Raw genomic sequence first — 15,557 nt, forward strand, 5'->3', positions numbered from 1 at the left:
ATCGCAGCATTTGGAAAGCTACATTCTGCTTCCTGCACGCTCTTCAAGATCTGGCCCAGCTCCTGGCACATCGGAGACATCCCATAGATGGATGTCGAATTAATGGGTAAGTTAGCAACTCAGGCACACAGGTTCTCGGCCGGCCCAGCAGAGCCAGCCCTGGCCCTGAGTGTCTCTGAGACTTGACATATTATAAGCAGAATCCTTTGCCTCCTCCTGTGCCTTCTCCTCACTCAATCATTCATTCAACCAATATCGATCATCAGGTGCCCATCACGCATACAGGGCTGGCCGGCAGGAGGATTTGCGGATGCCTCTGAGGCTCCTCATTGGGTGGGTTTGCTGGGAAGTCGTGGGAGATATGAGAGAAGGTGCAGGCCTGGAGGGAGCGGATGAGTTCCATTTCAGAGGCATTGAATTTAGGTGTCTACTGGACCTGCAGGAGGTGCTGTCCAAGGCAGATGGACACCTGGTGTGGGGCTCAGGATAGAGGAGGTGACTTTGTTAATCCTTCTTCCAAATCTTTCTGCCCCTTCCCGCATTGTACCATGAGCTCCTGAGGACAAGGACGGACCCCTGTTCTCTGTGTCCCTCATGGCACCCATCAGGTCTGCATGAATGGGCGAATGTTGACAAGGGATCAGTTAAACTCAACTCAACTTCCTGTCTTCTGGGCAGACCCACCCTTACATCAGCTTCATCTGCAGATGGTCTTGGACGGCTGCTCCGCGTGTCCAGCTGAGCACATCCCTGGCCTGGGGCTCAGCCATTGCCTGCAGACACAGCATAAAACGAGTCTGCCCTGTTATCTACTCTAGTCCTGCTTCCAGGGCACCTCTTAAGCTCAGCCTCTTGGTTGTGGGCCCAGGGTCTCTGTGTTCTTGCCAATGCTGTAATAGACATGAGAGGCTCTAGAGGCCTCTGACCTCCAACTCATCCTTTTGCTAATCTGCACTCAGAGACAGAGACATGGGTGTGGGACATTTCCTAATTCGTTTATAATCATGAAAAGGCAAAGCTAATTTAGGTACAAAGATGCTCAGTGCTCCTGAGAATTAGTCAATTTTGTATTTCTTCATTATTTTTGAAATAGCTTATTGCAATTATTGATGAAAGCAACTTTTACTGTTGCGATACTGTATTTCCAAACAGTGAGAGACCGTGGATCTGTCACCCCAAAACCCAGCTGGTAATTCTAGTGCTGAACCCAGGACACTACTCTGGTGCACAGCAAGCAGGATTCCTGATCAGGCCCCACTCTCGTGCCTTGGCAGGATCCATGCCCAGGGCGGAGGGGCCCCACAGCCTCCTGGCAGGCCTCAAAGATTTGGGCTGGGTCTGCTCCTCCATGGCCGGGGGCCTGCTGCAGCCCACCCCCGGCAGAGCTGCCTCCTGCTCATCTCCTCTAGGTGATGCTTTTTGTACCAAGCAGTCTAAGCGAAGAGTCAACACCAGCTTTTCAGGTCAAGCAAATTTCAGAATAATATGTTGGCCAGACTGACCCGTCAAGAGGAGGCCTTCAGGTGACCTGTGATTTTCCTCTGTTAGGACCTTACTGCCTCACTCAGTATCCCTCAGAGCCAAGCTCAAATCAGATCATACAGGGCGACCTGTCCTTTCTTAGGTCCCCAGTGTGTCCCACTGCAAGAAGGGCACCACACTCGATGTGCCAGAGACGGACGTTTAGTTTGCTTCCGTTGGGTTCATGACACGCAGTGCTGCCCTGGAATTCTTGCACGTGAGCCCATGTGAGTCCTGGGAGTGACTCACGAGATGGCTCCTTAGAAGCAGAATTTTAGCTGTAGAATTTAAAAACAGCTTCCTGAAACAGGGTCAGCTTACATATTGAGGACAAAATATGACATTTATCAAAATGAGACTCCCATCCCCCACCTCATACTGCCACAAAACAAAAACAAAACAAGCGGTAGGACAGCCGTCTCATTGGCAACTGAGCAGACAGGGAGACAGCCGTTGGGCACCGGGTGGTGGTCGTTCCCTCTGAAACCTCGGGCTCTGTTTTCTGGGAGCTGTACTGTGTTCTTGGTAGGTCTGAGAGGGACCGCACGGGCAGCCTGGGTCAGACTCTGGGCAGCCTCTGTTCTCTCTGCCAGCCGTCCCAGGCTGCTGCTGACCTCAGACCAAGGCAGTTGGGTCCTCTTTAGAGCTCCAGGCTGCCTGCTGCCTCAGGATGGAGGCGGATGCACCTGCCCTGACTGGCTCCTGGGCACTTTAGACACCATCTGCTCAAGGAAAGGGCAGTCTCACAGTCAAGATGATCCACAAACATTCACCTTAGGACCCCCACTCTGTCCAACCCTCTAGGACACACGGAGACCAGAAGGAGGACAAAATTCAGGGACTGCGCTTGTGACTCAGCAGGGGCTTGCAGACTAGTGGGAGAGAAAGAACATCCCAACATCTAGGCAGCACCAGGGCAGACTTGGGAGGTGGGGTGTGGGGCTGGGTTTTCTCTCTCGAGTTGCCAAGCCTTGCCTAGGCACCATTCCTTCTCCCCTCCTCCCTCCGTTCCCTCCCCCCAGGGTTCTTTGGCCTCAAGGAAATAGTAGGGGGAGGGGAACTGGGTTGAGAAGCAGGTGCCTATTGGGTCACAGGGCAGGGCAAACCCGGTGAGGTCACCAAGCCCTAGATAAAAGGGTGCAGAGCCGGCGCAGGTGGCAGAGGCTTCCTTCGCTGGAGTCGCCTCAGGACCCCAGACATGAAGCTCCTCTTCCCAGTTCTGCTGTCCCTCGGGGCCCTTGGTGAGTGCAGGTACCTGGGGACGCGCCCGGTCCTGTGGGCGTCCTGCTCTCTGCACCCCGCCGGTGGGTGAGGGTCCCAGTCCCTGCGCCCCACCAGGTGGGCGTCCGGGTCGCAGCGCCACGTCGGGCTGGCCCCCAGCGCCTGCAGCCGAGGAGGCGGCCGTGGGTGGGGCGGCCCCGGGGCCGAGTCCCGCCCGCCGCCTGCCGCCTGGGGGGAGGTGCCAGGTCAGGGCTCCTGGCGCGCCTGGAGCTCCGCAGAGCTTTTCAAAGGGCCTGTCCCCTTTTGTCCTATTGGGATCTTTGGTACCCTTAGTACTGTATGCGTTAATTTACATGGGAGGAAAATGAGTCTCAGAGAGGGTGAGTGACCTGCCTGAGACACACAGGAGACCGGAGTCCAGGTCCCAGCTCCTGCAAGGACTGTGTAACTTGGACAAGACAGAGCCTTTCTGAACCTTAGTTTCTTCATTCAAAAAACGGCCCCAACATCTTCCCACAGAGCTGTGAGGAGGAGGCGGGTCCCATATGCTCAGTGGTAGGCGAAGGTGTACACCAGGCTCCGCCCGCAGAGGGGCAGTGGGGCTGGCACAGACCCTCCTGAAGGGACCCCTCTGTCAGAGGGTGTGAGAGAGAGAGATGATTGACTTCTGGTTTTAAGTGTGCCCAGACTAGAAGGGACTAAATAGAAGGGACGGAACAATTGTTAATTTTGTATCCGAGTGTCTGAAATAATTTCTGCGGTGCTCAGAGGGCACTGGCCAGTATGGACGGTGGTGGTGTAAAGGTGTGAGGGCAGGGCCTCCTGCAGTGGAGGGTGAGGGGCTGGGCAGCAGCAGAAGGGGCTGATGGGCACCAGCACCTGGGCAGTGGGTGGTCAGAATGAAAGCCCCGGTGTCCCCTCCCCCTCTGCCAGTGCAGCCTCCACTGTCTCGGGGCATCTACTCGGGGCTCAGGGCTTCCTGTATGGAAGGGGGTGGTCAGAGAGCAGCAGTGAGCTTGTGCCCCCAAACCTGTGCCTGCCTTCTGGTCCCCTTCTCCAAATTCCTTCCCAGGGGTGTTGGCCACTCCTCTCTTCCCTAAGGCAGGATCAGGCCTGGCCAGGACCTTCTGCTCCCTGACATCTGGCCTCCCGGGCCCACAGCACAGGGTTGGGGTCACCTGGGAGTGGCCTGAGAGGTAGGAAGCCTTGCTTTCCTGGAGGGGGTCACGTGCCGGGGTCCAGGACCCTGACTCAGAGCTGTACCCCTGGGTTCCATTTTCTCTTGTACCTTGGGGTGTCTTGGCCCCCACAGAGGCCTGCAGTTTAAATCCTGCAGCCAGTAGGATGGTGGCCAGCATCCCAAAGTGTCCTGAAATCTCGTCCGACCCTGAGGAAGGTTGGCTGCCCGAGGGGATTCCTGCCCTGCTCCCCGTGGGTGTCCTGGCCTGCAGGGTTGGGTGGAGTGAGAAGAGCGACTCCATGCCAGCCCTTGCCTTTGAGGCTAGGGCACTGCGTGTCTGCACAGAAGGAATCTGAGGACGTGTCCTTTCAGGAAGATTCCATCCAGGCTCAGATGGGCAGCATCTGAGTGGCTGACACAGTTCAGTTGCTGGGTTGGTGATATAGGAAGGGCCACACTCAGAACTGCTTCAGGGAGCACTTGGTCTTGAGGGGGAGGCATAGCTTTGGAGCTGGATGGTGAGGGCTGTGGGAGGGGATGAAGAGAGTGATGTCTTCTGCACCCAGGCCCTGGGGTTTGGGTCTTGGAAAACCCCTCAGTGGTCCTTTACTCTCCTCGTCACGCCACCCAGGGGAGGAGGAAGGGAGCTCTGCCACCGGTCCCCTATTCCTGCCACTGCTTGTACCCCCCAACCCTGCTTTGAGGCGTGGTCTTCGTTTTGCTCTCTCCCTTCACCCCCAGGTTCCATCCATTACCAGGCTAATTTCTGACACCAAGTTTCTATTCCAGCCCCTTTCTCCATTTCCCAGGGCATCTCTGCCTGGTTCCCAGGTTTCAGTCCACTCTGCCCCCTGTCCTAGGCAGAGCAGCTCTGACCTCTGCTCTCTGCCATGAGTCACAGCTCCACCACCTCTGGAATAAGACCCCCTTGGACCTGCACTGGAGGCTTTCCAAGATCTAACCCCAAACCCTTTACCAACCTGATGTCCACAGAGCCTGTCTCTAACCCAGCCAACCTCAATAGGCCGGCTGCCTAGCCGTAAGAGCAGGGGGCTGGGGGCTTGGTGTCTGACTGCCTAGCTTCGAATCCTAGATCCAGTACTTACTAGTTGTGGGACTTAGGCAAGTCACATAACTTACAGCCACAATTTCCTCACCTAGGAAATGGGGATGTTGGCCAAACTCACAATAAAGAGAGGCTGGGGGAATGGATGGAGAGAGAAGTTGTGCGGTGAGAGAGTAAAGCCCCTGCATGGAACGTGCCTGTCATGGTGGCTGTGCATGTGGGCCCTTTGTTGCTTCCTCCTGGAAGGCCCCCGTCCTAATGACTGGCTCAGGTTGTGGGGACCTCACTCCTGGTTTGGTATTTGTTCTCTTCTAGAGCATTCACCATACTTAGCTTCCTCTTTTTTGGGCTTTTGCCTTTCCAGACAAGACGTGAGACCTGGTCCAGTCTGCTTACGTGTTTCTCTGCATATCATGCAGTCCTGTGTATACAGAGGGGATCCAGCAAATGCTATTGGGTCACAAATGGCTGAATCTTACAGAGTTAATTCTCACTTCATTCCATGAGGGCTTCCGAGGATGGATCACATCCCCTGGGATTTCCTAGGATGACGGCTGGTGGAGGAGGTCTGTGACAGCCAGGTGCCCCTGAGGCCCTGCCGACCAGCCTGAGAGCCACAGGTCTCCCCACACCCTCCCACACTTGGCAGGTCTGCCTGTGCAGGGGATGGCTCATGAATAGGAGGTGGCAGAGGGCTGAGTGTTCTCCCCAAAGCACATCCAAAGGGGAAGTGGGCTTTTTGCAACCAAGTGTTTGGTTTTCATTTGTAACAGCTTTACATATAGGTATAGATTACATATAATAAAATTTACCTATTTCAAGCATACAATTCAATGATTTTTAATAACTTTACCAAGTGGTGCAGCCATCGTATATCAGTTTTAGACATTTCCACCCCCCCCCCCCCCCCCAACTAAGATTCCTCTTCTGGTACGGAGGTGAGTGGTGGTAGCTCAGGCTCCCTGCCCCATGTGGGACACCGCTGACTGCCGTTTGCGGCTACTGACAAAGACTCAGGCATATTTTCCTTAGTTCCCTTGGCATCCTCTAGGGAGATGCTGTAGAAACAACAGTCTAGAGGGATCTGGATTCCAGGCTGGACTTTGCCCCTGCTGAGCAGCCGTCACTCAGCCTCCTCAAGAGCCAGTTTTCACACCAAAAAGCCAAGAGCAATAATCCCTTTCCTCCCTACCTCCTGGGTTCAAGTGGGACAAAGCACGGAGAAGAACTCCATAAACTGATGCAAGGATTGTCATCATTTTTTAGGGGTAGGAACTGTGTCAGTCATAGGAAGGAAAAGAATTAGGAGGGTCTGACTGTCTCCTCTAATTTATTGAGCCTCACTGCCCTCTGGTCAGCACAGAGTTCTCATTAGGCCAGCAAGACACCTCCACTTGAGGAGAGCGCCTGACTTGGCCGCAGGATGGAGAGGGACGGGGAGGAGCTGAGAGAGGGAGGAGTCTGGAAAACTCCGTCCCAGGGTGAGGCAGTCTCTTCCATGGACAGTGGTGGAGCCCTTACTCCTTGGCCTCTTTCTCCCAGGACTGTGTCTGGCTGCCCCTAGGAAAAGCGTTCGATGGTGCACCATATCACCAGCAGAGGCAGCAAAATGCGCCAAATTCCAAAGGAATATGAAAAAAGTGAGAGGCCCCTCTGTCTCCTGCATAAGGAAAACCTCCAGCTTTGAGTGCATCCAGGCCATCGCGGTAAGTCAGCATCGTATTTCGGGTGGGACCAAACTGCATGGAAGGGAAAGGAGTGGAGTAAAATAGAAAATGTGCTCTCCCCTTCTCCCTCTGCTTTTCTTCCTGGACGCCTGTAAGTTGGGAGCAGTCCACTCTCCTAGGACACAAGGCTGTTTTGAAAGCAGAAACTAACATTCTAAAGTGGAGAGACAGTGTAGGGAAATTGGGATCTCAGCATAAATTGTTAATAACAACTGTGCAAAAATGACAGAGAAGCAGTCCTATTGGAAGAATATGTACCACTGGCAAAAGTCAAGGTTGCTCTGAAAGGTGAAACCTCCAGAACATCTTCACCCCTAAACCCTGAGAGACACAAGCGCAGTTGGTCATGGTCACCACATGGCACGGCTGGGGCAGGGCCTGGCGGGCACCAGGCATCGGAAAGACATTTGTCCAAGACGTTTGCAGGGAAAGAGGAAAGGGAATCGTGACTTGTGGATGATTTCAGATTCCTTTTGCCTTTTGAGATGTAAGATCTACCAAAATAATTTTCACTCATTCACTCAACAAATTTGTTCTGTGTGCCCGCCGCGTGCCCTGGTTGTGTGTCCTCTGCTCCAGCACAGACTGGGTACTTTGTGCAAAAGTTTCCCATAATATCTAGGGTTATGGGAAAATACTTAGGGAAAAAAATTAGTCTGAGCAGTGTTTTAGGCTATTATTTTACAGCTGTGGCCTGTGGACAAGCAGCACCAGCATTTCCTGCAGGTTTAAAAATACAGCTCTCTAGGTCTTGTTCTAACATAGTCAACCCAAAAATATCTGTGAATGAGGTCACAAAACATGCCTTTCTAATAAGAGCCCCATTTTAAATCAGTACTACATACCATGCATCAAAATAAAGTTGAGATAGATTAAGTGGTTAAAAATAAACTGTGTATTATTGAAAAACTGGAGGACAGATTAATTAGTAGAACTGTAGAGGGGAGAGAAATCTCTTAGCTTGTTTTTGTGTGTGTGTGAGGAAGATTGGCCCTGAGCTAACATCTGTTGCCAAACTTCCTCTTTTTGCTTGAGGAGGATTGTCTCTGAGCTAACATCTCTGCCAATCTTCCTCTATTTTTGTATGTGGGACCCTGCCACAGCATAGCTTGATGAGTGGTGTGTAGGTCCATACTGGGGATCCCAACTCATGAACTCTGGGCTGCCAAAGCAGAGCGCACGAACCCAACCACTACACCACAAGGCCAGCCCCCAAATCTCTTAGCTTTTAAGCCGTGAACCAAATCATGAAGTAAACCGACAGATTTCAAAATATAAGAAATTTAATTCATAGCCATTATAAACATTTAAACAAAAAATTTAGAAAGTGCCAGAGTGAATATGCACCGGCTCTGCAAGTGATTACTATTTACAGTCTATAAAGAACTAACTCAAACTGGTAGGAAATATAGGATCAAGTAAGAAAAATAATAGGAGTAGAGTATTCGTAAGAGGGCATTCATAATTAATTAAAATACTTAGGAAGGTTCCCCTTAATAATCAGAGAAATACAAACCTAAGTAATTTGTCAGAACTTGCATTTTCTAAAGTAGTAACACTTAATGAAATGAAAGCCTGTCCTGCTGGGGATTCTATAATGTAACTGATCCTCACAGTTGGTGGCATTCCAAATTGGCATTATGAATCTTCTGGAAAGCAGAATAGCAACAGCAGCCAGGCCTGTGAAGCCAAACATGCTCATTGTCTGGGTGACTCCACACTCAGACGCCTATCCCACGGCAACAGTTCGTCAGGAGAAAAAAGCTACGAGGACAAAGGTATCCATGAGAGCAGAGTTTTAACAGCAAAAAGTTAGAAAGAACCCAAGTGCTGAACATTTGGGGAATTACTTAATACATTATGGAAGAACCACATGATAAGAAAATATTATGAAGTCAATAAAATCAATAAAAGCTCTACAGAAGTAAGGAAATGTAGGCAGTTTTCGATAAGTACAGCAGTCCGCAAAATATTATCTTTACCAGATTGCAAATATGAGAATTACGTAAGCATAGGAGAAGTGACATGCCAAAGAGGACGAACATGGTTACTACTATAATTTTAAGATATCATAATAGTTATATTCTCTGTTCAATAAAAAAGAACTTAAAAGAAATAAATACAAAGCAAAAACAGGGGAGAAAGGGTCTAGAACAAACAACATGAAATATAAACGACTGTGAAGAGTACGATCAACGGAGCCGCATAGGCGGGTGGGCACTTCTGCGGCAACATGCCAACCTCAGGAGTTACAGCAGTTGGGCTGGTGCTCATTGCCCAAAAAGAGGGAGCCTCAGCTCGTGCTGCCTCTCACAGGATGTGAATGGACATGATGGAAAGCTGACCCTTTTGAAGATTGTTCCAGCCATGGAGCCTGCTGATGTCCTGAAATCCCTGTGCCTGGGTTAGGGCGGTTTTCTCCTGACGTCGGTCGTTCTGGCCTCTTTGCTTTCAGGCAAACAAGGCAGATGCTGTGACCCTCGATGGCGGTTTGGTGTATGAGGCAGGCTTGCACCCCTACAAACTGCGACCTGTGGCAGCGGAGGTCTACCAGACCAGAGGGAGTGAGTTCTCCCTGGGGACCCGGAAGCTGGGGCCTTGGCCCTGGCCCTGGCCTTGGCCTCTGGGGAGTCAGAGTGGATGGGTTGCGGAGGTGGGGTCTCAGACGATATCCCACTTACAGGGAGTGGAGTCCCTGGGCTCTTTGCGCAGATGCTGACCCAATAAGGGAGGACACGATGTGCTCCCTGGGGAAACAGAGCAGGCTCTGGGCTGCCCTGCCCCACATGAAACTGTGGCATGCAGTCCAGCCACCCACCAGCGGCTTGCTTGGGGTGGGCTGTTCATCTCCCTCTGGTTCAGGCTAAGAGCTTTCAATTCTTTCTGACCCTCTGCAGAGCCACAAACCCGCTATTATGCTGTGGCCGTAGTGAAGAAGGGCAGCGGCTTTCAGCTGAACCAACTGCAGGGCGTGAAGTCCTGCCACACAGGCCTTGGCAGGTCCGCTGGGTGGAACATCCCTATTGGGACACTTCGTCCATACTTGAACTGGACAGGGCCACCTGAGCCCCTTCAGAAAGGTAAGATGGCTGGGGGATTGTGGGTAATCTCAGGCAGGGGTCTCCACTCCAGTTGCACACACAAGCCACCACTTTGGGATCACACAGGTGAACACGTGTGATGAATCCAAGGTGGGGGTGAGGTGAAGCAGCTGGAAACATGCACTGGGAGGCTTGGCTGCACCAGCAGCCCTCCGGAGGTGGCAGCTGAGTCTGCTCTCAGCCGAGGTGCACCTCTCTGAGTCTCGGGCTCACAAGGAAGCTGTCTGGCAGGGGTGGAGGAAGCCCCTCTCTGCCCACAGGGAGTGCACACTGTGAGGTGTAACCGACTGTGGCCGGGGCTGGCTCACACTCCCTGGTCCATTTCTCTGTGTTCAACAGCTGTGGCCAACTTCTTCTCTGCCAGCTGTGTTCCCTGCGCAGATGGAAAACAGTACCCCAACCTGTGTCGCCTGTGTGCGGGGACAGAGGCAGATAAATGTGCCTGCTCCTCCCAGGAACCATACTTTGGCTACTCTGGTGCCTTCAAGTGAGTGAGATTGTCCTCTTCTCCCCAGTGGCCTGAGGGCCACATGTCCTCAGGCCAGAAGGCCTTCTCTCTGGCTCCAAATAGAGCTCAGCCTGCTACTAGGGACCATAGAGGAGGTTCAGTCCTTCTACTGCTGTGCACATAGAGAAACCGAGTCCAAAGAGGGTGCTGACTTTACCCAGTGCATGGTCCCCTCCAACCCCGAGCCCCACACGTGCCCTCTCACCTCTGCATCAGCCTGATGATGAGCAGTCACCTTGGCAGTGGCCCCTTCCGTCTCCCCAGAGAACCTTGAATCTGGCATTGCCCCTGTGTTGTCCTGGGTTGACTTCTGCCCCCTCCCTAACCATAGAGGGACTGAAGGAGTCTTGTCATGAGACGACCAGTCCCAGTCTCCTGGCCAGGTAGGACAGCTGGAGTGTCCGGGCTGACGTCGGTCTGCCCCACCTGGGCCTCTGCCCCACCTGGGAGACAGTGCGCTCTGCCGGATTCACCCCTGCACCCCATCTGCCCCCATGCTGAGGCTGATGCTACTGCTCTGCCCCCATCTGCCCCCTGGGTTAAGGCACTTTTGCAGAGGGAGGCCTCCCTGCTTCTCACCCGCAGGGCACATTCCTTCACTCAGTCCTGGAGAAAGAACCACATGGCCAAGAATGCCAAGCCTTCACCCTCTGGTGTAGAGCCTTCAAAACTCTCTGCTACATAGAAAGACAAGTTTTGCCCTCTCAGCCCTCAAAACGGAAGGTGGGGGTCTCTGGTCAGCACTTGAGTCCTTCCTCAGGGTCTACCTGGAGGTGGCCCCTGCCACCTGTCCAAGCGAGGTGCCCCCAAACCTCAGAGCCCTGCCCTTCCAGGATCAGCCGCCCACAGGAGACAAGCCCCAGGGCCTGTTCCACAGGAAGCCTGAGGACCGAGATGGGGAGCCACTCCCTGCTGACGCTTCTGGTGCTTTCTTATTTCACAGGTGTCTGGAAAATGGGGCTGGAGACGTGGCTTTTGTCAAGGATAGTACAGTATTTGGTAAGAGGAGTGGGAAGAGCCACGGGGACTGCCTCCTATTATTTTATTTTATCGTAATTCTGAGTATTGTGATAATTAGATTTCTCACTTCTTGGCACACTATTATCAAGGTTCCCCACAGGGCACACAGCTCTTATTTGATGTTATTTCATAGTTTAAGTGGTCAGTTTTCTTTAATCTTCCAGGCCCACTGCCCTTCTCTTCCCCTCATAGACACCCCTGCCAAGGTACTTGACATGCATCCTCTGAGATATGTGTGGTCTGGCAACAGGTATAGTGCTGGTTTGTTTCCCTCAGCCCACAGAAGTTTCACTGATCATTAGAAACCATGCTGCTGCCAAGGTTTTCCACTTAGCATTTTGTTTTAGAGATTTATCCATGTTGTTGTATATGTCTAGTTCAGTGGTTCTAACAGTTGAGGAATGTTCCATGGAACACGTCCACCAGATTTTACTTATCTATCACCCTAGCGATGGACTAGCTCCTTCTGTCCTTCCCTCTACCACAAACAGGGCTCCGTGACTCATGCCCTTATACATATCCTCTTACTGTCCTTCAGGAGAATGTCCCTGGGGGACTACTCACTGAAGCACAATTGCTCAGTGTGCACAAGTGAACACACTCTACCCAGGACCACCGGAGACAGGCCCGCCACATTCACCCAGGACCACTGGAGACAGGTCCTCTCCATTCACCCAGGACCACCGGAGACAGGCCCACCACATTCACCCAGGACCACTGAGACAGGTCCTCCACATTCATCCAGGACCACTGGAGACAGGCCCACCATATTCACCCAGGACCACCAGAGACAGGCCTGCCACATTCACCCAGGACCACTGGAGACAGGTCCTCCCCATTCACCCAGGACCACCAGAGACAGGCTCACCACATTCACCCAGGACCACTGGAGACAGGTCCTCCACATTCACCCAGGACCACTGGAGACAGGCCCACCATATTCACCCAGGACCACCAGAGACAGGCGTGCCACATTCACCCAGGACCATTGGAGACAGGCCCACCACATTCACCCAGGACCACCAGAGACAGGCCCACCACATTCACCTAGGACCACTGGAGACAGGCCCACCACATTCATACAGATATCAAGCTATTGTTGGTTCTAGATTTTAGGAAGATCTTTTCTCAGTCAAAAAATCTGTCAATAGCACCCTTTGTTGACCAGAAGTCCTTGACACTGATAGGGTCCAATTCATCAATTTTGCCCCGTTGGTCTGTGCTTTTGGGGTTTTTTTTTAAAGATCCCCTCTTTACTCCCAAATCATAAAGATTTCCCACAATAAGATTTAAAGACCACCCTCGCCAGCACACGTTTGTTGTGTATTCTCCACACCTTGGAAATCAGGTATGGCTTTGGCCTCAGCATTTTCCTTTTATAGGAAGACTATCGCCCTCACAATAGCAACTATATAAAATTCAACATTTTTCCTACCAATATGTGGAGCCACTTCTACAGCAAGTTTGTATATATCCATGGATCAGTTTCTGGGCTACTTTGTTTCACTCGTGCATTTGTTTTTTCCTGCTTTTATTACCCTAGCTTGTAGTGGGTCTTAATATCCTGGGGGGGGGGGGGCGGGGGCGGGGAGAGGGGGAGAGAGAGAGACAGAGAGAGCCTTCTCACCCTACATTTTGCTCTTCATTTTCAAATTTTTTTAACTAAAATTTTAGAATTGTTTTGTTGAATTTCCAAAGGCATCATACTTTAATTTTAACTAGAATTGTTTTGAATTTAAATTGATCCATGAAAAACACATAGTTATAATGTTAAATTGTCATAATATATCTCCCCCATTTGATCACAGCTCTTTTTATATCCTTTAACAGAACTTAAAAATTTTCTCTTTGTTGGTCTCATGCATATTTTTGTGAGGCTAATTACTAGCATTTAATGGTTTTAGTTGCTTCTACAATATCTTATATTCCGTATTAGTTTCTGTTTGGTAATTGCTGATGAGAATAACAGGATTTCTGTAGTGTTGCCCTTCTGAGCTCTCTTGTTAGTTCTATTAGTTCTTTCTTGGTTTTGTTGGCTTTTCTATGTAGATGATCACATCATGTTTAAATAATTAGAGTTTGTCTTTTTCCTTCCAGCGTTTATTTCTCTTATTTCTTTTGTAGACTGTGTATTCCAGGCTGCCTGGTATCTGTTGGCAATGTGATAGCTGGCATCTTTGCCTCATTCCCGATTTTGAAGGGAATAAACATTCCCTTTTTCTTCTCATAGTTTTCTTCTCATAGTATGATTTTGCTGTAGATATTTTGATAAATGGCATTTATCAAGTTCAGTAACTTTACCAAGTTCTCTATATTACCAGTTTTCTGAAACTAAAAAAAAAAATCACAAACAGATGTTGAACATATAAATGCTTTTTCGACTTTTCTTTTTCTTATTAAAATTAAGACAATCTCATGATTTCCCTCCTTTAATCCATTAATGCTATGGATTACTTTAGCTTTTTTGACATTCAACCATTCTTTTGTTGAGGGAATGAACTGATAAACCTTAATCCTGATCTGTCAGTTTTTTAAATACTCCGTTAGATTGAGTTAGCTAATACATTATTTGAGATTTTTGTATTTATGTTCATAAGTAAAATAAGCTCGTAATTCTTTCTCTGTTTTTGACATCAAGGTTGTACTAATCTCATAAAATGACTTGGGCAGGTTTCTGTCACTAAATATATTCTAAAGTAACTTACATATGATATAGATAGTTCCAAATTGGGCTGAACTCACTCGTAAAAACAGTCTTTTCCCTTCTTGTGATATACCCAGAGTTGGGAAATGACTCAACTGTCATTTTTATTCTTTCTAGAGATGTGGGTAAGGCAGCACCCCCAGGCTGGCCCCTGGGCTTCTCTCCACTATGTGGCTCTTTTCTAGGCAGGGTTGCCATGGAAACAGATGAGGTTGGTTCAGCCGCCTCGGGCTTGCCAGGCAACAGTTGCAACAATACCAGGGTAGCCTATATGATCCCAGTTAGAGGAACACTGGGCCAGCCCCCAAGGCTTTCTGGACACTGTCTTTATCTTTCTGAGTGCTCTGGAGCAATCCACTGCCTTTCTGACCCCAAGTTCTGTCAACTGTGTAAGATGTCTCCTCCAGCTCAATTTCTATGGGGGAAGGGGGACTGTAGCTCATGGTTACTCCCGGAGTCGGCTCATCTGGGATTCCTTCCACCTCTTCCCTTTCCCCTAGAGAACCTGCCAGATGAGGCTGACAGGGATAAGTATGAGCTGCTCTGCCCAGACAATACTCGGAAGCCAGTGGATGCATTCAAGGAGTGCCACCTGGCCCGGGTTCCTTCTCATGCTGTTGTGGCCCGAAGTGTGGATGGCAGGGAAGACCTGATCTGGAGGCTCCTCCACCGGGCACAGGTACCTCCCCCCCCCCCCCCCAGTCCTCTTGACCCACTTGGATTAGGTAGGGGGGAGATTTCTTCCTTCCCTAACTTCCTGCCACTCTAGAAGTCCTTCTGTAGCCTCACTGCACAGACGTTTATGACGTCAGTGGACTGCTTGCTTAGGCTGTACCCTGGACAGCAGAAACAACGGAGCCCCTCTAGCAAATTGTCAACTCAACTGACAGTATGGGCTGGAGTAGAAGCAGGGGGAGGATGACGCAATATTCTCAGGACTCTTAGGTGCTTGGACCCCAGCAACCTTCTAAAGAAGAAGCCATAGCTGACCTTGTGTCACAGGGACGGCACGGGTCCCTCTGCAGGAGGAAGTCCGCTAAGGTTCCTGCTCTCAGAATCATCCCGATTCCAGATACTCTTCGTCAACATCATTTTTTTGTTTCCTCCCTATTTATCACTGACATCATAATTCTATTTTTCCTTAATTAGGAGGAGTTTGGAAGAAACAAGTCATCGGCGTTCCAGCTCTTTAAGTCCACTCCTGAGAACAAGGACCTGCTGTTCAAAGACTCTGCCCTTGGGTTTGTGAGGATCCCCTCACAGATAGATTCTGGGCTGTACCTCGGTGCCAACTACCTCACTGCCACCCAGAACCTGCGGGAAAGTGAGTGAGGACCAGGCAGGCCCCGAGGGTGGGGTGCGGCCAGTGAGGCATGGGTGAGGCCTTCCAGGAAGCACTTCCCAGCCCCTCGTGGGCAGCACAGCCCTGCTCGGTAGTGGTCACTTCTGCATCTCCCAGCCACTGGAAGTCTTCACTGTGGTAGGTTTAATGCAGGTGTGAGTACCTTC

General features: G+C 50.7%; 1 protein-coding gene across 1 annotated transcript in view; it reads left to right on the forward strand.

Moving 5' to 3' along the window:
• Window positions 1-2,719: 2,719 nt before the first annotated feature.
• Window positions 2,720-15,557, forward strand: part of LTF (lactotransferrin) — a 28,673-nt gene continuing 15,835 nt past the window's right edge. The window contains 8 exon segments of the mRNA NM_001163974.1: window positions 2,720-2,762; window positions 6,531-6,694; window positions 9,171-9,279; window positions 9,613-9,795; window positions 10,156-10,303; window positions 11,268-11,323; window positions 14,549-14,727; window positions 15,198-15,372. Of these exon segments, the coding sequence (NP_001157446.1) occupies window positions 2,720-2,762; window positions 6,531-6,694; window positions 9,171-9,279; window positions 9,613-9,795; window positions 10,156-10,303; window positions 11,268-11,323; window positions 14,549-14,727; window positions 15,198-15,372 (1,057 nt within the window).

This window comes from Equus caballus, chromosome 16 (genome assembly GCF_041296265.1).
Source record: "Equus caballus isolate H_3958 breed thoroughbred chromosome 16, TB-T2T, whole genome shotgun sequence".
In the NCBI taxonomy this organism is placed as follows: Eukaryota; Metazoa; Chordata; class Mammalia; order Perissodactyla; family Equidae; genus Equus; species Equus caballus.